The following is a 21,029-nucleotide window of genomic DNA, read 5'->3' on the forward strand; positions in this document are numbered from 1 at the left end:
TGCAGGCTACTGCTAGATCAGCAGGTCAGCGGTTCAAATCTCACCGGCTCAGGGTTGACTCAGCCTTCCATCCTTCCGAGGTGGGTAAAATGAGGACCCAGATTGTTGGGGGCAATATGCTGACTCTCTGTAAACCGCTTAGAGAGGCCTGAAAGGCCTATGAAGCGGTATATAAGTCTACTGCTATTGCTATTGCTATTGCTATAGAGGTACTGCATCGGCAGTTGCTGTGCAGTACCCGGCCCCTGATTGGTTAATGTGATTGTTACAATTACTATAAATACTGGGCGCGTTTGTGAAACCTTGAATCGCTGTTATCTTACTTCTGTAACAATAAAGACCATCTTTCTGGCTATCCCTGGCTTCCGCGTCCTCCTTCTGCCGAACTACAAAAATCCTATGATCAATTCTCTTATATCTCTTTTGTAGTACTCGTGTTTTGGTCTGTGACGGTAAATAAAGTATATATATATATAAATTAAAGGATTGGAAACTAAAAGAGAAATTTATAAACATCAAGCCTTGGCAGATGATTTAGTTTTCATTCTGGAGGAACCATTACAATTGGGCCAGAGGCTTATGGAGGTATTGGAGGAATACGGAGAAGTAGCTGGACTAAAAGTAAATAAGGAGAAAACCAAAGTGATAGCCAATAATATGATAAATCAACAGAAATACGATTTGACCAAGGGAATAAATATTAGTGAAGAAAGTGAAGCATCTAGGAATTCACATAACTGCAGACTCCCGCCTTAACGTTTTATGCATTAGCGGGTGACAGCCCTCACTTTTCACACGCCCTCGGTTCTCAGGGATGCTTATTTTACACGGGCGCCGAAGAAAACAAAGAACCACCGAAGGCTTTTAATATATATATCTTTTAATAGCTCCAAACGCCTTTCAGAGCCTCTCAAACGGATTCAGGTTCATTTAGCCCTCATCGAGGAGACGCGACCAGAACGCGCTGCCTCTTGGGGTGGGCCTTCGTTCCCAGAGGATGATGGGAATGAAAGTCCTTGACGGGTGCCACTGACGGGTACCCAAGCGCTTCCCACACACTGAACTACAGCTTCCATAGATTGGCCCGCACGGATCGGCGAATCACATCCGGGTGACAGGAAACGACACGCTCGCGCGCCCCCATCCCTTTCCCATCACCACCAACACCCCCCTTCTCCTCGTTCGTTTTGCAGCTCGGGGCAGAGGGAAGAACCATTCTGCACCAGAGGGGAGGAGGTGGGGAGCGTCTCGCTTTTGGCTCCCCCCCCTCGCCCGCCTGCCGCAGGGAACAATGGAACCGTCTAATGTTCGGGGCAAGGAAGAGCCCGTGCTTGGATCCTGAACCTTTCGCCCCCTCGCATCCTCTTCGGCCGCAGATTTGCGCCTTTTCTCCCAAAGACCAGTCTGTCAAAATCCCGGTTTTCTTCGCTGGTCTATACCAGCCCCTTAGAACTCATGACGCCGCCGCCGCCGCCGCTGCTGCCGCTGCTTCTGCCGCCTCCTCCTCCTTTGGAACTCACCGCCTCTTGATTGCTGGCGCAAAGTTCTTGGAAGAGCGGATCGGGAGGGGAGGAGGATCATGCGCATCCAGGGTTGGGGTTTGCCCCCATCTCTCCTTCCTACTACCCCAGTCTCTTGATTTCTAAGTTGGCCGGTTGTCCCCTGCTCCTTTCCACCCTTGCCTGCTGGACTTCCTTGCAGCCGGTGGGGATGTCGCGATCGCCTCCTTCTCCTCCCTCCTCCTCCTCCTCCGTCGTCTTCACACGATCAGGGAGGCCGAAGCCGTCCTAAGATCTCCACGGACAGAAGGGGAAGATGTTGCAAAGCATTGGCCTGACTCTCCTGGTCATCGTGGCTACCTTGTTTTTCGTCTTGCTCTTCATGCTGTGCGGTGAGTAAAGGGACCAGATGCTGTTTCCCCCCATTATATTATATTTATTATATTAATTATATTATATTAATTATATTATATTAATTATATTATATTATATTAATTATATTAATTATATTATATTATATTATATTATATTATATTTATTATATTATATTATATTATATTATATTATATTATATTATATTATATTATATAATATACATACATATACACATACACATACACACATATATATACACACACATATACACACACATATACACACACACACACACACACACACATATATATATATTTACTGTCACAACCCCTGGTAAGCCCCAATTATGGGAGGAAGCTAACTGCTTCCATCATCTGTCAATCGGCTCATCACAAGAGTCCATCACGACAGAAACCCAATATTTTTACTGTTGCCTTTGTTATATTTGTGTTTTATTTGTGCTGATAAATAGCTAGCTGATGAGAGCTAAATAGCTTGAAATAGATCTATACTAGTCTCCCTTTATTTATTTATCAGCACAAATAAAACATATATATATATATATATATATATATATATATATATATATATATATATATATACATACATACATACATACATACATACATACACATACATACATACATACATACATACACATACATACATACATACATACATACATACACATATACACACACACATTTATTTCTTTTATTTTCTTGGCCCCGTTTCTCTTTCTGAGGATTGTTTTGATCCTTGCCAATGGAAGGACGCCAGAGCGCATAAAATGATGCTTTGCCACCTGGGCGGAGAGTTGCAAAATGTACCCATCAACCCAATAGCAAAAATGAAATAAAAATAACATTTTACCAGTGGGGGGAAATGTTCCGAAAACAAATCCCTAAAAGGATGCATTTTAATACTTGTCACTTAATTAAACAGGATTCGGTCAGTGGCGAGGTGGGATTTCAATTCGGCTTTATGAAGATGAATTGGGTGGGTGGGTGGGGAAGATATTGGGGAGTTTCTGTAAAGACACATATTTAAAGTATTTATTGAAAGACACAAAAAGACACAAAATTAGCTAGTTGCTGAAGACTCAAACCTGGCCAATATTCTGGAGGAAGTGAAGCATACAAGTTAATTTTACCTGGCATTTATGGCAGTGGTCTTTAAATGTGAAGAAATATTGTTAATTTAATGCCAAGGGCCCCAACTAGTGTGGAATAAATTCACGTTCCAGGCTATTTTTTATTTTTTTTACCTTTGTGTGGTTATTTAACAGCCGCCTTCAATCTGCTGCCCTCTGGCTGTGTTTCACATATAACCTACTGTAGCTAGACTTTATATTAGGCTGTTAACAGACAGTTTGCAACTATCAAAACAATATTTTTTTTTTGCCCAAGGCTGTAGGAAATTTTCTTCTGCTGCTAAGCTCCACTCAGGCAATTGTTAATGCAAAACCTGCCTTCACCTGGGCAACAATACTTAGGATAATTTTGTATGGTTTTGGACATATATTGATGGAAATCCAGAATGAAGCCGCGTGGGCTGCCATTTCTATTATACTTTGCCTTTGAAAAGATGCCAGGCACGACCGCTGGAAATTAAACTACTCCACAGCCATTCATCCCGAAAGCTCATCACGGCTTCATTGATGTAAAAACCTTCACCAGAAATCTAAAATGTTTATGGGTTTTACACAGGAGACAATAAAGCCAGCTGTTAAATCACATGTCTAGATGATGTGACTTGGGAGTCCTGTTGAGATATTTCTTGGAGAAAGGGAAAGGAGAGAAGGAGTTACGAACAGCTAACATGGGACCTTATGTGTCTTTGCATTAATGTGAAGTTAGCCAGACCTTGGAATCGGATATGATCCGTTCTTTGATGGTATGGAGTTGAGGGAAGGTTTTATTATACACAACCTTTACCAAAATGTATATTTCTGTCCTCTTTTCCATGTCTCCATATTTATCCCCTTTCACCTCTTTCATCAACTGTCCTTTTCCAGGGATGAAAGAAGGGTTCCCTTAACATATTTATTAACAGCCTTCTGAGGAAATTAAGATGAAGTTAATGGGAACCCCCCACTGGTTCCACTGGGAATTTGGTAGTCGTGTCTTGGAGTATTAGACTGCTCACCCTGGAACCTGCTGATCTCACACACATCTGGAGGGTTAGTTCTAGATTGGAAAAGGTGGTTCAGTGGATAAAGTGATGCCATTAGAGTTATACTAAAAGAGTTAAAACGTAAATAATGACATATTTTGGCTAAGGCTCATCCTGGAACCTGCTGATCTCACACACATCTGGAGGGTTAGTTCTAGATTGGAAAAGGTGGTTCAGTGGATAAAGTGATGCCATTAGAGTTATACTAAAAGAGTTAAAACGTAAATAATGACATATTTTGGCTAAGGCTCATCCTGGAACCTGCTGATCTCACACACATCTGGAGGGTTAGTTCTAGATTGGAAAGGTGGTTCAGTGGATAAAGTGATGCCATTAGAGTTATACTAAAAGAGTTAAAAGGTAAATAATGACATATTTTGGCTAAGGCTTTAAATGATAATGTATATAAAACCAAATAAATGGCATGTATGCTGATGAACACTTTCCCCATCCAGAAGATCATTTCTCTGAATAAAAGACATGTCTGGGCATGCTTCATCCAAATTCACTGATTTCCCTATGACTCAGCTAAACATTTAGTGCTGGAAACATCTGGAGGGCTGCTAATCAGATCATCCAGGATCCTGATTGGCCAGTTTTTTTTATCTCCTTAGATGCTGTTCTCAGCCCCCTTAAGGATCCTCCTCCTCCTCCCCAAGGTTAATTGCCTGGTTTTTCAAATGACTACCCAGCTCCTGCTGCAAAGTTCCAGGCGACAATTATCTGATAAACTTTATTTAGCAAAAGTTTGGTTTGTTTTAAAGTGCAGCTTGCTGTTTCCGATTCCTTTCTGCTGGATTTTTAAATGTATTGAACTGGGGGTTGGCGTTACTTTCTCCTAGCCTATGATATGATCTCATGTGCCAGGTGCGAGAGTGACAAGAAAACTTAGAAGGAAAGCGTCCTTCTCCAGACGTGCAGATGTTAAGTCTGATTATCACGTGTTCTGACTGACTGATTGTTGCTAACAGCAGTTGTATAGCAAAAGTTTTAGCAACTTTGATTCCTAGAGGCTGAATAGATAAGAGAAACTTTTACTTTCTTTGAGTTGTGACAGCAGTAAGCCATATCTTTTCTATGAACATTCTGGTCATTTTTTTAAAAAAAATCCCACCTATCCACTTTATCCCGTTGCTTTTCTCTTCCCTCGATTTTGCAAGAATAATGTTGTTTTTTTCTAGATCTTCATCTGGTCTGAGCCAGTCTGGTGTAGTGATTAAGGCATCAGGCTAGAAACCAGAAGAAGGCCATCTCGCAAAGCCAGATGTGTGACCTTGGGTCAGCCTCTCCCACTTGGCCTTAAGGAAGCAGGCCATAGCAATCCATTTCCAAAAAAACCATAGTAAGAAAACTTCCAAGGACTTGACCAGGCAGACACATGGAGTCAATGCTGACTCAAAGGCACCCCAAAACAAACATCCATTTATATCTTATGCCCAATGTTTGCAAATGATTTGCTCAAAGGAGCAGTCTGTTTTTATGCGACCCAAGACTAATGGATTACTTCTTTTAGCACGTGGTATTTTATTCATCTCCACGTAAGTCCCTAAATCTCCAGAAATACAATAAGCAAAACCTTGCTTGCATAAAAAAAAATGACTGCAGTTCCTCTAGAAATGTGCAATGTATTTATTTGCATCTCGCTTCTTTATTACCAATCTTTCCCCAAATCTTGTTCTCTATTTGTTGACATAGAATTGTTTTCACTTTATCTGCCCTTTCTCCACAGCTTTACATAGTTGAATGTTTTTGTTTTTATGGCTAGTGCTTTCCTATTTAGCAGCTGTTTCAATGCCTGTCACACCTACTTTTTAATTTAGTTCCTGAATGTATTTTTTTCCCCTACAAATGTTTTTCCGATTCTATAAATTTGTTTATAAAGGATTTCGGCACAGTCCCATTTTCCTTTAATCTTATTTGCTGATATCAGATTTCTTCAGTGGTCATTATTGGAAGTTTGTACTTTAGTTATGGATTTTCTTTTCCTTTCTTAAAAGAAATCTCTGTTCTTTTTCTTATTATATTATTCCACTTGTTCACACTCTTGACTGAGAAAGTGTTCTTTGCCTTTTCTTGTTTGATATTAAAAGTCAATGTTCAGCTATCCTACGTTCTTCCTGCCACTTGACTTTTTTCTTCTTTGAAAGTTTGGAGAGATAGGTTGGGTTTGGCTTTCACAAATATCTCATTTCTTCATGTAGCTCATGAGGCTGACTTTCACGCAAGTATATGAAATCTGTTCCTTACCTTGATTTTTAGCATTACCAATAGCACTTATATACCGCTTCACAGTGCTTTACGGCCCTCTCTAAGCGATTTACAAAGTCAGCGTTATTGTCCTCAATAAGATGGGTCCTCATTTTACCCGCCTCAGAAGGACGGAAGGCTGAGTCAAACTGTCAGATTCAAACTCCTGACGTGATCAATGAGTTAACTTACTTACAATACTGAATTCTAATTACCGTTGCCACCACAGTTCTTATAATCTGACAATGTGTTTCCCAAGTCACAGCTTTCTTGCATGCACACCTATTCCCTTTAATTTTCTATATTTAGCTCACGCATTTGATATCAGCCATTCATTATATCTTCCAAAGATTTTACCTAGATGTATCAGAGCTGACTGGATATTGTTTTCCAGTCTATTTCCTCTTATGCAGTTGATTTAGTTTTAATGTTAGCAATAGAACATGATGGCCAGGTTTAGAATCTGTGGGGGGTTTTGTTTTTTGGCCTGGCAATAACTCTAACCTGTCTCCTGATATTGGGTTTTATCTGAAGCGTATCTTATAGGTACACCCACGTTACACCTATCCTCCGCGAGCTGCACTGGCTACCCATTGGTCTCCGGACGCGCCTCAAGGTGCTAGTCGTTACTTATAAAGCCCTTCATGGCATCGGACCTGGGTCCCTGAGAGACCGCCTCCTGCCAATTACCTCCCACAGACCGATTTGATCGCACAGACTAGGCTTTCTCCGGATCCCATCTGCCAGCCAATGTCAGCTGGCGACCCCCCGGGGGGGAGCCTTCTCTGTTGCAGCTCCGGCCCTCTGGAACGAGCTCCCCATGGAGATCCGGACTCTTACGACCCTCCAGGCCTTCCGTGAAGCCACTAAGTCCTGGTTGCTCCGGCAGGCCGGGGGCTGTTGAAGTATCCAGCCCCACGGTAATTATGAATGTTGTTGTATTTTAAATTGCTGTTTGTCTTATTTATTCCCTTTCCCCTTTTTATTGTACGCCGCCCGGAGTCCTCCGGGAGTGGGGGGCATACAAGACTAATAAACATAACATAACATAACATCTCACTATCGTTCCAGATTCCTTCATTTCTCCAGATTCTGCATTTAGTGCTTCTTGCAGTTTGTCATAAAACATATCAAAATCTGTTGTGTCTCCTGCAGGAGAGTGTGCCTGTTAACATTAACATTCCCTGGATGCCCATGGATAGTGATATATACCAGCCAATCTTTTATTGCATTATAGGCAAGTGCATGCTTAGCAATGCCAATTGTGTGTGTGTGTGTGTGTGTCTGTGTGCATTATTTATATTCTATTCCTTTTTCCAAGTTTGACCTAGATGAAGAAGGTTTGGTTGGTTTTCCAAACATCTCCAGAACCTCTATTGTGAATTCCTGGTTAAGCTTTACTCCTTCCCCTTCGACCTTATCAGCAAGAATAACCCCTTAGAACCTCTTGTTCCTTCCAGATGTCTCTCTCGGGCTTACTGAGCCCTCCACTATATCAGGAAGATGATTTTTCAAGAGTGAAATCCATTTCAAATGGCAGCCCGACAGTCTATCCTACTTGTATAGATCGGAGCTACACGTTCCTCCTCCTCCCTTGTACATTTGTGAACCTAGCTGGAGGATCACTCCAGATTTCTAAAGTGGATATAATATAATTCTAATATAATGGGGATGAGTTGGAAAAATAAACTACCAGTGGGAATTCTCTGTAATTACTGTACTTAAATTGGGTCCCATTGGGATAGTTTTGTTTCATTTTTGCTATTAAGAGTTATCCTTGATTGCCTTTTCCGAGAGATTTGATTCCTTGAAAGAAGAATGCTAGTAAAAGAATAAAATGGGATAGTTAGAATGTAGAGTTATGGAAGATAGAAAATATGAGCTTGATAAAAAAATAAATACTGGTGGAATCCTCTCTTTGTTAATTCATTCCTACCTGGTTGACTAATCTCAACATTGCAAAATCTGTTCTGATGTATTGAAGCTTCACAAATATACCCATGACCTTAATATCCAGACCTTAATATTCTGAATTCAGTTGTGAAACAGATACAGCTCGTTTACCTTAATATTTAGATGTGACCTTTGGTTACTTCAGAGTTGCCTCATTGGAAAATTGAGGATTGCAAAACAACTTGGCAACTGCATTAAATAGTGAGCTAGAACAACTACATTATTATTATTTTTTGATTGTATGGCCAGAAGGTTAAAAAAAAAAATTACCCCAAGAAATTGTTCCTTTCTTGTGTTAAAAGGAACGGCCACTTTTTAATTCTTACAATAAAAATAAATAAATAAATAAATAAAAGCCAAAGATTAATTGTGGTTCTGGTAGATCAGAACAAAGCTCATTTGTAATTAATGATAGAGTGTCATCACGGTTGTGTAGTAATGCCTCCATAGGTTGCTAAGTAAAAGGTTTCCTTATTATTCCTCCTTGTGATATTATCTTAGGTAATTATTCTCATGCCTGTCTAGATTTGAGGAGAAGAACTGGAGTATATATATTAAGCACAATTTGGTAATGGCATGTTTCTTAAGCCTACTTGATTCTTATGGTAGACAGATTAGTTGGAGTGTGTGTAGCAGTGGTGGGTTTCAAAAATTGTTCGAACCTACTCTGTGGGTGTGGCCTCCTTTGTGGGAGTGGCTTGCTGCCCATGTGACTGGATGGGAGTGGCTTGCCGCCCATGTGACCGGATATGAAATTATGAATTAGTACTTAGGTCGGTCCAAGTAGCTATTCAGAAACTCTGGCATTGAAGCATGCAAGTCTTAAAGCTGTCAAGTTACAAGACCCTTGCACCCCTAACCCTTTAGAAAAAAAAACTAGGGGTCTTCAAACCTGACAGCTTTAAGACTTGTGGACTTCAACTCCCATAATTCCTCCTCCAGTCACATTGGCTCAGGAACTCTGGCATTGAAGCATGCAAGTCTTAAAGCTATCAAGTTACAAGATCCTTGCACCCCTAACCTTTAGCAGTGGTGGGTTTCAAAAAAGTTTGGAACCTCTTCTGTAGGTGTGGCTTGCTTTCCGGGTCCACTGGTGGAACCTCTTCTAACCGGTTGGGTAGATTTGACGAACCGGTTCTACCGAATAGGTGCAAACTGGTAGGAACCCACCTCTGGTGTGTAGGAATAATCTTAGTGCAAACATCAAAAATGAAATTAATGGAAGAAGCAGCTTTTCATTGATATACCAAATTTAAAATATGCCCGAAATAGACTGTAATGGAGATTTTAGATTGGAAATACACCACTGCGTGCAGCTTGAAATGATGCAGACCAGGAAACTAGTCTTATCGTTTGTTCTGCTGAATGTATAAATTGGCACAAGTTTTCTTTGAATAGCCTGAAAATCAAATCCTAAACAATCATGATTCCCATACCTATGTTGCAACAGTTGGAAACAATTGCAACATGCAGAGTGATTAGGAACAGAACTTTGTATGAGTAACAATTACCCTCCTTTTGTGGGGTGGAGAAAGAAAAGAGATTGCAGGAAGAAGCAGAGTTAATCTCCAAACAGAGATATTTACGTGGGCTGGGCTCGCGCACTTCACTAAGCTACAGATCTTTATTTAGAAACCACAAATGGCTGGCTTCATATGGAAGCCACGTTACGACCGAGATGGTTAATATGAAGGCGGTCACTCTTAAAATGCTTTATATGATGTAGAGAAGGAGTAGACGAGATCAAGGGTTAGGGTTAGGGTTACCTTTAGGGTTAGGTTTAGAGCGCGCTTCTGTCGGCGCGCTGTTGTCGGCGCGCTTCTGCGCTCATTCGTCAGCGTGATTTCGAACTCGCGGTTTTTTCCCCGCAGTTTCGCCGGCGTGCTTTTGTCCAGCGTGCATTTGTCGATGAACCGATTTTTTTAGTTTTGCATTTACAACTTAATGGTTTTTTGTAACTTTACCAAGGATTGACATTTTTGAACTTGTTTGGACAATCTTATTTGTATACAGATGTGGCATGTGATGGCATCCAGCCCCTTGTTCATATTGCGCTGCGTGTTTTGAATGGCTGCGGGGCGCAACACTTAAATGTCCCCTTGTTTTTCCTGGCAGGTTGGTGCGTGGTCTGGCAACTCTTCTTGTCCAAGTTTAAGTTCCTACGAGAGCTGATCGGAGACACGGGATCGCAACAAGGAGAAAGCGAAAAGGCAGAGAATGCAGAAGCCGAACAGGACGCACTGCTGCTCACTCCACAGAGAAGCAGGCAGAAACCTGCCCGTCAGCGGAAGGGAACGGCCGAAGAAGCAAGCTAAGACAAAATGCCTGCGTAATTTCCAAACAACCAACGGCCTGTGTCAGTTAAAAGGTTCGTTTCTACCAATGTCCTAAGCAAGAGAAACAGACTATTTCCAAAGAAGTTCAGAGAACATTAAAAATAAATAAATAAATAAATAAATAAATAGCAAAACGGCAGTAGGGGAAGACAATGAAAAGCAAGAAGCATCTTAACGCTTTCCTGGCAGGGTTTTATGGGGAAGAGAAGTACAGTAAAAGTAAATTTCTGTTCCCTCACCGATTATGCCCAGCTTTTGCACAAAAGTGAACATGATCAACTGTTGGCTAACGGCATCTTTACAAGACTGTCACTAATAGCAATTCACCTTCGCTCTTCGTGTGTCCCGTTTTGTATAGAAATAGGTTTCTTTTATGTATGGACTCTTGAATATTTCTAAATGGGGTCAGGATGGGGTCCGTAAGAGAGACCCCTCTCAATCAACTTAAACATAATCAGGAAATGAAATTTGGCATCGGATCGTATGTCTGTTTTCAAGCTTCTTTTAAAATGAAAACATTTTGCCAGATTAGTGCATAACTGTAAACGTTTAGGGAAATCCCTTCTGTTTTTCCTTAATATAAAAAAGTGGAGCATCTGTTACAAATCCTTGTCTGATATCGTTTTTTTTAAAAAAGAAACTAATCAGTTGGCTTTAAAATGGACCTTTTTTTCCCCCTCGTTTGCCTTTTTTTTTTTGCACCAAAAAAATCAACTGAAACTCCAATGTAGTTCCATGGATTATATTTTATTACAGTCTCACTGTTGTGCTCAACGGTTTGACCAAGAACCTTCGTAATTAGTGTTGTTTCCCCAACTTTCCCTTTTAACAGCTACATCTGACGAACTCTCACAAGTTCTGCTTGAATTATGTACAAAGCAGGCCAGATAGTAGCATTGAAGTAGCTAAAACTGAACTAGAATATATTGACTTTTGAACTTTTTGAATTGGTGCTAAAGAAGAATGATCATGATTGTGACACCTAGCTTCTTTTCTTGGGACTCCCCGGTGCACTGTTGTTGAGTTGTTGTCGATGCTGTGCTCCAAATATTTCATTTTGCTGTGCAGAAAAGTCTCTTTTAACAGTTCACAGTTGCTAAAAACAAACCCTCCTGATTCCTACAGTGGATGGCTCCATTCTCTTTGAAAAGCTTTTTTTTGACCTTTGGAGGCTTACATATGGATGAAGAACTTTTGTTGATTTTATTTATTTTCTAGTAGCATTCGAGTAGGTAAAATGGCTTTTAACGATCTGTTCAGTATTGACAAGTTCACAAGTGGATCTGTAGCTTTTTCTCTTCCTCCCCCAGGACATCCTACCATCCAGCTGTGGGCAGTGGTTGCCTTATTGTTCATCTTTTTGTGGCTGCAGCTGTTCTTCGCAGCGTATATCAAACGGGGTTCAGGATTGCTTGTAGCATTGGTTCAATGGGCTTTCGCCCTTAAAAAAAAATCAACATGCAATGCTCAGTCCTTGAATACAAGATCTTACCAATAAACATCTGGTGTTTTTTTTTTAAACCACTTCATGCTGTGCATGGTAGAAGCAAGTACTTGAAATAATGCCAATTGTATTCAGAGTAGTCGGACTCAGGTTTTCTCATTTACCACAGACACAATATTTGCCTTGCAGAATTTACATGCTGACATGCCGATGCGTAATAATGTAAGGGCTGTGGGTTGTTTTTTCTTCCTCATGCACCTCAAAAACGGTTATAGGTACCATTTCTGTTCATCAAAACAAATAACCAATCTTTTATTCCCTCCTGGAATAAAGTTTGCAAATGTGACTTTTGAGATTCTAATCCGATGGGACAGGTAGTTATAACTAGGCAGGGGTTGGACCATCCTATCTCAGTCCCATTAGGGTTACTTTTTAAGTGTGAAGGTTTTCTTTGATTCAGCAAAGTAAAGTAGAATAAGTTAGGGAAGCTTTTGTGTGTGTGTGTGTGTGTGTGTGTGTGTGCGCGCGCGCTTTTCCCCCCAAAGGGAAACCAGGAACCCACTTCTTCCTGACACCCTGAGATACAGCTAGCATCGTCCCACGAGTGATGCTGCTGGGTACAACTTTGGTACAAATAATACTGCTTCCCAGAATGTAGCACCATTTGAACTACGTTTGCACATTATGTATATATATATGCTTGATGGAGAGTTTCAAGTCTTTTCCGAATTATACAACAAAAAATCTTGTCAGCTTTCTGTCTACATAATTCTTCTGTCAGTTTGGTGATGTAGGACCTTACATGGCTTGGGACCTGGATATCTACGAGACCGTCTTCTGCCACATACCTCCCAGCCAGAGGTGGGTTTCAAAAATTGTTGGAACCTACTCTGTGGGTGTGGCCTCCTTTGTGGGAGTGGCTTGCCACCCATGTGACCGGATGGGAGTGGCTTGCCGCCCATGTGACCCGATATGAAATTATGAATTTGTACTTAGGTCGGTCCAAGTAGCTATTCAGAAACTCTCGGCATTGAAGCATGCAAGTCTTAAAGCTGTCAAGTTACAAGATCCTTGCCAGTGGTGGGTTTCAAAATTCTTTGGAACCTCTTCTGTAGGTGTGGCCTGCTTTCCGGATCCACTGGTGGAACCTCTTCTAACCGGTTCGGTAGATTTGACGAACCGGTTCTACCGAATAGGTGCGAACTGGTAGGAACCCACCTCTGCTCCCAGCGTCCGATAAGATCTCACAGGATGGGCCTTCTCCAGGTGCCGTCGACTAGACAATGTTGTCTGGCGGCTCCTCGGGGGAGGGCCTTCTCTGTAGCTGCCCCGGCCCTATGGAACGATCTACCCCCAGAGATCCGGACCCTCCACACTCTCTCGGCCTTCCGAAAGTCTATTAAGACCTGGCTATTCCGGCAGGCCTGGGGCTGTTGACCTCTTGAATGAGGTCCAGCCCCACTAAGATTGAGTGCATGTTGTGTCTTTTTAACGCGCTTTGTCTTTCTATTTTTAAATTTTTTAGTATCCTTTTAAATTGTTTTTATGTAAGCCGCCCTGAGTCCTTCAGGATTGGGCGGCATATCAATGTATTAAACATTAAACAAACATTAAATTTATTAAACATTAAAAAAAATTGAAAAGTCACAGATTGATTCATAGATATGTCCTTATTAGTGAACTTTGATGAGCTCATAAAAGGAGAAGGTTGTGGGGACATGGATGAAGGCCTTTGGTTTTCTTGATGCTAAATTGATGAATGTGTGACATCGAAGATATCTGCAGGATATTGGTGGCTGCAGCCAGGTAATCAATAAACTCTTCCCTCTATTTATTTGTATCGTGGGGCTTCACATGGTGCAGTCATTCTACCATCTTGGGCAGGAGATACAACACAGATGAGGGGTAAGAGGAAAAACAAGCATTTGTTGTTGACATGCATTTTACATGTCATTCCCATGCAAGAATTTGGGGGATGAGGGAGGGCGGACAGTTTCAAAATTTGGCAAAAGAAGAATTAAAAATGTAGTCTACTTACTTGCTCGTGCACCTGTGTCAATTTTACCCAATTAAGTAGAACTGGGCCAGTCATTTGCTCCCAAGCTAAAATTATTCAATGTGTTAATTGTGAACTAAAGCTGTAGTTTGGTCCATTTCAATGTATTCTTTCAGATAATCATGGAATGCAAAACGTAAACGCAAACTAAGAAGTTTAGCAATGTAATTGGGAGGATCTTGTTAAAAAAATGGACGTTCCAAGAGTAAATTTATATGTGTGAATGTTAAGAGAACAATTTTATCTCTCATGTAATTTTATGATGGATTCAATGCATGTCCTACGCAATCCTATTCAGATTTCAATGAGGTTTAGTGGCAAATCGGTATGCGCTAGGCAGTGGCCATTATTCAATTTATTTGGCATCTCTTTCTCCCTGGGAAATAGCATTGAATCCGATTGCGATAAATGGCAATGGCACCATTTTGTGTTTGAAACACACAGGGTCACATTGTTTTATGATTTGAGTTTTTGCCATTTCTGTGTTCCAGTAGTAAACTTATATGTGGGAATGTTAGACAACATTCAATCTCTCATGTGATTTTATGATTGATTGAACGCAAGTCTTAGTCAGATTGGGATGGGAACGAACAAGCTTGCGTTCAATCCTGGCAAGACCGAGTGGCTATTGATGCTCCCCTCCCAAGGATGGTCCAGCTATTCCATCTCTCAGCCTGGGGGGGGGGGTGAAATTATACGCCCCTCAGAGAGGGCTCGCAATTTGGGAGTCCTCCTGGATCCACAGCTAGATTAGACTTGGGTGCATGATGTATTTTCTTTCAATCTGTTTTCCTCCGTTTGTTTTTAACTCTTCCCTTTTTAAAATTTATTTTCTGCAAGCCGCCCGGAGTCCTTCGGGATTGGGCGGCCTATAAATTTATTAAATCAAATCAAATCAAATCTCTTTCTCCCTGGGAAAAATAGCATTGAATCCGATTGCGATAAATGGCAACGGCACCATTTTGTGTATGAAACACACAGGTTCGCGTTGTTTCATGATTTGAGTTCGACCATTTGTGAAGTGGCTCTTAGGCTCGATGCTCAAAAAGAAAACAGTTTCTTCTAATGTGGGTTCCTTTCTTGGACAAATGCCGCGTTACACGCAAGGCTAGCTTTTTCTGTGCTTCTTGGTATATGGAAAAAAAGTACTAATTGCTCCTCTGCTTTCTATATTCACCATGCTAATTATTCTTTTTATTTAAGCTGACTCCATTAAAACATGACAAATAAAATGTTAATAAGCCCAACTTGTTGTAAATGCCCTTCTTTCTCCATGCCTATTATAACTGTGCCCACTGTCAAAATATTTCAAATGTAGCACAAAATCACCAGCAAATGAGGAAAAATATTAATCTTTAAGGCTGAGGTGCTAACCAAATAAAGGTTATGAATTGTTTGCAATTTGGAGTTGAGTGGGGTCTCTCTAATAATTGAATTTATTATTTGGTACAGTGTAACATAAAAGCAAGGATCAGACCCGAATAGGTAATAGGACATGAAGTTTGTTTTTAATTTAATTTAAAAAGGTTAAGCAACCATTTTTAACTAACCAGAAGAAAAAGTGTTAGAGCGAGGAGAATGAATGTGGGTGGAAAATGTCCAAGTGGAATAAGAAAGCACAAGAACAAAAAATGCCAGAGAGAGGCAAGGATAACCAGAAGAGCGAGACTCTCATAAGTAGAAAGATGAATGAGGTAGTCAGGATGTTATCGATCAATATTAATGGATTGAACGCACCCACAAAAAGAAAATAAACACTGATAACGCCCTTAAAGCCTGGCTGTCCGCAAAGCTCTTAAAACCTGGCTCTTCCGACAGGCCTGGGGCTAATGAGTTTTTGTCCCCCCTCGAATGGTATGGTTGTTGAGTGTTTTAAATTGTGGTATTGTTTTCTTTGTGTTCTTTTTTTTCTTCTTCTTATTTGTACACCCCCCCCCCCCGACTTGGTTGTGAGCCGCCCTGAGTCCCCTCCGGGGAATAGGGCGGCATAGAAATATAATAAGCTCAACTCAACTCAAAATTAGAAAGATTGAATTTGGATATAGTTTGTCCACATCAAGGAACAATATGTGTCTTTAGCACATGAAAAGAACGGAGCACTAGCTCTGTACATTAAGGAATGATTAAAACCCCAACAAATATATGCAGATAACGAAGGAAGAATTTTAATGTTGGAGATACCAACAAATCCGAAACAAATGCTTTTTTATTGGAATATACACCCCAAATAATAAATAGGGAGAATTTTATAGGAGATTACATTAAAAAAAAAATAGAGACAGACTATGAAATTGTATGTTTAATAGGGGACTTTAATGCAGTGGTAGACATTTAAAAAGACTATAGAAGTAGTAAAAGAAACAAGGAAAAGCAGAATACTTCCAAACACAATCTTTCAAATGGTACAAGAATTAGATCTACAAGATGGAGAGAATTAAATTTAAAGACTAATCAATATACATATTATTCAAACAGACACCAATCGTGGTCAAGAATAGACATGCTATGGATGACCCTGGGATTGAGAATAGACACCCAAGAGGTAGACATAACAACAAATATGGGCCAATCACAATCCGATAAAAGTGATATGGAGAGGCCAGAAGAAGCAATGGAGAAGGACAATGAATCGAAACATTTTAAAAGATAAGGAATGTATACAAATGGTGGGAAAAGAAATGCAATTCTTTTTCAAGAAAAATAGGAAAGAAGAAACATCATTGCAAAATGTTTTTGGCTTTTTGCTGAAAAGACAGTTGAAAAACAATAAGAGAACTATTATTAATGTACTAGAGTACTATGAAACACATTCCGGATAACAATTAGCATTGATTTCTAGACGCGCAAAAAGCATTCGACAAGGTGAGTTGGCAGTTCATGACATTATAACTGAAATTTATGAACTTTGGGGAGAAATTTGAAAAGATTGTTCGAACAATATATTCTAATCAAATGGCAAAAGTAATAATAAATGGATCGACAACAAATGTAATGTAAGGGGTAAGACAAGGTTTTCCCCTATCACCTTTGCTGTACATTCTTAGAAGTGCTATTTTTGGACAGATTAGACAAGATGAAGAAATAAGTTCTAAAAATAAAAAAGGAACAATATAAAGTACAAGCATTTGCGGATGATTTGATATTCAAACCATAGAACCATTGGAAACAGGACCCAAATTAGTTAAGAAAATAGAAGAATTTGGAACAGTGGATGGACTTATATAATAAATAAGGATGAGACTGAGATAATAGCAAAAAATCTTACAAATAAGCTGAATAACGAACTGAAGAGAAAAATGGGCACGCAGAAAAAGATGGGAAACTGGTTAACAGCAAGATGCTCATCAGTTAAAGAAGACAACTATAATAAAGCAATACAGCAAATAAAGATAGACCTGGAGAAATGGAAAAAATTACAAATCTCATGAACTGGAAGAATAGCCATAACCAAAATGAATATCCTACCAATTTTTTTTAATTTCTATTTCAGGGTAATCCCGATAAAACTAGGAAAGAAATTCTTTGAAGACCAATAACAAAATTTATCTGGTCAGGGAAAAAACTACGAATTAAATTAAAAATGTGACAGGATAGTAGAAATAACGGAGGATTTGGCCTTCCAGACTGGGAGCTGTACTATCAAGCCACAACTCTCACAGGGATAAAAGAGTGGGTGAACTTAAGGAACAAAAGGATTTCGGCAATAGAAGGACACGATCTACAATTGGGATGGCACACAATTTTTGTTAGAATGAAAAAGTAACTCTCATAGCTATTTCCAGAGACATGAAATCACAAATGCTGTGTTATTAATATGGGGAAAAATCAAACAGAACCATTATAGTAAAATACCAGTCTGGTTATCAACAGTGGAAACAGTTAATACAGCTGAATGTGTTGGATCTATATAAAATTTCAAGATATAAAGATATATTAAATGAACAAAGGGCGCTAAAAACAAAGCAGGAATTAAAAAACCAGGGAATAGATTTGGACTGGTGGCCCTATCTGCAAATCCATGTAAGATATATGAAAGATGTAAAAAATATGGATTTTATAAAGAACAACAAGAATTGGACAGGATATTTACAGGGGACAGATGAAAAATTGATTTAAAAAACCCCTTACAACTACTTATTGAGGTTTAAAATGGAAGAAGAAACAGTAAAGGAAGCTATGATAATTTAGGCAAAAAATTTCAGCTATGCCATAGAATTAGACAAATGGGAAAAATTGGGGAACAAAATTATAAATGGAGAGACCGCCTCCTGCCAATTACCTCCTCGCGACCTATTAGATCACACAGATTAGGCCTCCTCCGAGTTCCATCTGCCAGTCAGTGCCGACTGGCAACCATGCGGAGGAGAGCCTTTTCAGTAGTAGCTCCGACCCTTTGGAACGATCTCCCCGTGGAGATTCGTACCCTCACCACCCTCCAGACCTTCCGCACAGCCCTCAAGATCTGGCTATCCCGTCAGGCCTGGGGTTAAAGACTGTAATCCGTCCCCACCCGAATGATGAATGTTGTTTCTATTTTTAATTATGTATTGTTTTTATATGTCATTGTTTGTACTCCCTTTCCCCATAAGTTGTAAACCGCCCTGAGTCCCCTTAGGGAAAAGGGCGGCCTATAAATAAACTTTTCACAATTCACAATAAATGGACAATGTTGGCAGCACATAGAGAAAACATGTAAAATGTTAATAGATAGCATGTATCAACAGCAAGATTTTCCAAATAGATCACCAGAATGCTAGAGATGCAAAGATACAGGGAACATACTACCACGTGGTGGACCCGTCCTTCGACAAAAAAATATTGGATAAAGATAAAGAACTGGTTAGAGGAAATGGTAAAACAGCAAATAGAGTTAAAACTGGAGCTATTTTTATTAGGCATATTATCAGAGAAATATAACAAAAACCCCAATATTTAAAGCTACATGTAATAACGTCGGCCAGAATTGTATATGCTCAAAATTGGAAAAATGGAAATATACCTTCTGAAGAAATGGTAATAAAGAAATTATTAGATTGTGCTGAGATGGATAGGTTGACAATAGAAAATCAAACACAAAAGGAGAAACGGATTATTATTTAATTTGGGATGCATGGCGTAAATTGGCTTGATAGTAAATGCAAAGATTAGAAAACTAACAATGAAAGTTGATTAATGAAATAGAAATCAGAAATAGGTATAAGTATAATGAAAGATGAGGAATATTTATTATATACAATATTAGATTATGGTAAGTTGTTAAATGTAAAATGTAAAAAAATATTTAGACTGATAACTATATAATGTATACATAATTGCATATATAAATGAAAAAACCTGTGGATATAAACTGGTATAGAGTTGTTGCAAAGCTGTAAAATGAACAAAACTGTAAAATAAAAACTTTTTTTTTTAAAAAAGGTTGTATCTGGTAAATATTTGTTTCAGCTGCTATTTCAAATGACAGTCTCATACAGGCCTCTATGAGGCACAGTAAAACTCTTGCAAAAAATGCCTTTGCAAATTTATGAGCAACATGGAATAATTCTCAAAGGCTTAGCCTGAATGTCTTCTAAGGCAATTATAAATTTTAAATGCAGATACAAAAAACATTAAGGACTTAATATATTTGTCTCCAGTAATTTGCTGCAAATATATAGTTGTTGCCCTTATAACATACAAATGTAATTTATAACTTCTAGAAGCAGAGCCTAAGCTACTAAGGACATTTATCTGAAACCAGAACTTTGGGCTTATTTACTATATTCTGTTAACCATTTTAATCTTATGACTTTGTGGGATATTCAGCCCAGTAAACACACCAAAGATGATACAAATGATCAGATAGAAGTATAATGAACACAAATGTATGTATCTGTATACCAATAAGATATACTTAAAAGGTTTGCTGCCTAGAGCAAGCGCTCTGAAGAAACTTGCGCATCACCGTTGACAGATGATTACTTTTGTTCATACATAAAGAGAATTTGCTGGTGATGAAAGAAATGTCCTTCTGGGTTCGGCTCCAAGTGGGGGAAAAGACACTGGAGACATGGAGTCTGCTTGGAAAGATGGTTTAGTCCTACGGGATTGGGCGGCATATAAATTTATTAAATTACTAATTACTCTGAAAGACTGTTTGCCAAGCCTTGCTGACTGTGAATTAAAGGAATTCACAGTCGTGTAAATAAAAAGTTTTGCTAGGACCCAGACTCTGCTTCATGCTTGTTAAGGAAACCTAGGTCAGAACACCTTGTGGACCAGGGGCTATTGAAAATAAAACTCATATCTTGTTTATTATCCCTTCTATAGGGACCCACAGAGTCATGACCCCCTTTCTGATTAAATATCCTGGAAACTCTTCTCTCTTTTACGTAACAACTACTGTCAAGATTAGTATGATTTGCTTTCTCTGAACGTAGTTAAGTTTTGTACACTGCCTGTAAAATTAGGCGAACCTTGATTACCCCACTGATAAGTTCACCATCAATCGTAATATATTATCATGCCTCGTTCTGTTTGGTTCTGCTCAGTTTTGCTTTATTTTAATACTTAATTTTTTGTGCTCATCCAAGACGGTAATAAAGATTGAATTAAAGGCTTGCTGAACTGTTCCTTCTGGGGATTATTAAGGGAAAGTATACGAAAGAGATAAAATATTTAATTTTGCGTATAATTACAGCAGCGAGAACAGCAATGTTTGAAAAGTGATACCATTCCTACAGACTGTTTGATAATCCAAAAAAAAAAAAAATCTTGATTGCGCTGAGATGGATAAAACTCACATTGGAGCTAAGGAACAAGGAAGACTCAGAATATTATACAGTTTGGGGAAAACTGGTATCAATGGAGAAATAGTAGGAACATGATATGTACAGCTTAGAAACAGATGTATAGATGTAGGAATAATTAGGAGTGTATAAAAATGTATTTGAATCACAAATGGT

General features: G+C 39.3%; 1 protein-coding gene across 1 annotated transcript; it reads left to right on the forward strand.

Moving 5' to 3' along the window:
• The first annotated feature begins 1,097 nt into the window (after positions 1-1,097).
• Positions 1,098-12,125, forward strand: SMIM13 (small integral membrane protein 13). The gene is made up of 2 exons (XM_032223247.1): positions 1,098-1,891; positions 10,365-12,125. Exons 1-2 carry the CDS (start codon positions 1,816-1,818, stop codon positions 10,562-10,564), a joined length of 276 nt encoding a protein of 91 aa, XP_032079138.1. The 5' UTR covers positions 1,098-1,815; the 3' UTR covers positions 10,565-12,125.
• Positions 12,126-21,029: the final 8,904 nt, after the last annotated feature.

The sequence above is a fragment of the Thamnophis elegans genome, chromosome 8 (genome assembly GCF_009769535.1).
Source record: "Thamnophis elegans isolate rThaEle1 chromosome 8, rThaEle1.pri, whole genome shotgun sequence".
NCBI lineage: Eukaryota > Metazoa > Chordata > Lepidosauria > Squamata > Colubridae > Thamnophis > Thamnophis elegans.

Excerpts from the sequence above, each read along its gene's own strand:
- SMIM13 (XM_032223247.1), top strand. The coding sequence starts at position 1,816 with ATGTTGCAAAGCATTGGCCTGACTCTCCTGGTCATCGTGGCTACCTTG. Across the intron at positions 1,892-10,364 it reads CTTGCTCTTCATGCTGTGCG|GTTGGTGCGTGGTCTGGCAA; the intron begins GTGAGTAAAGGG and ends TTTTCCTGGCAG.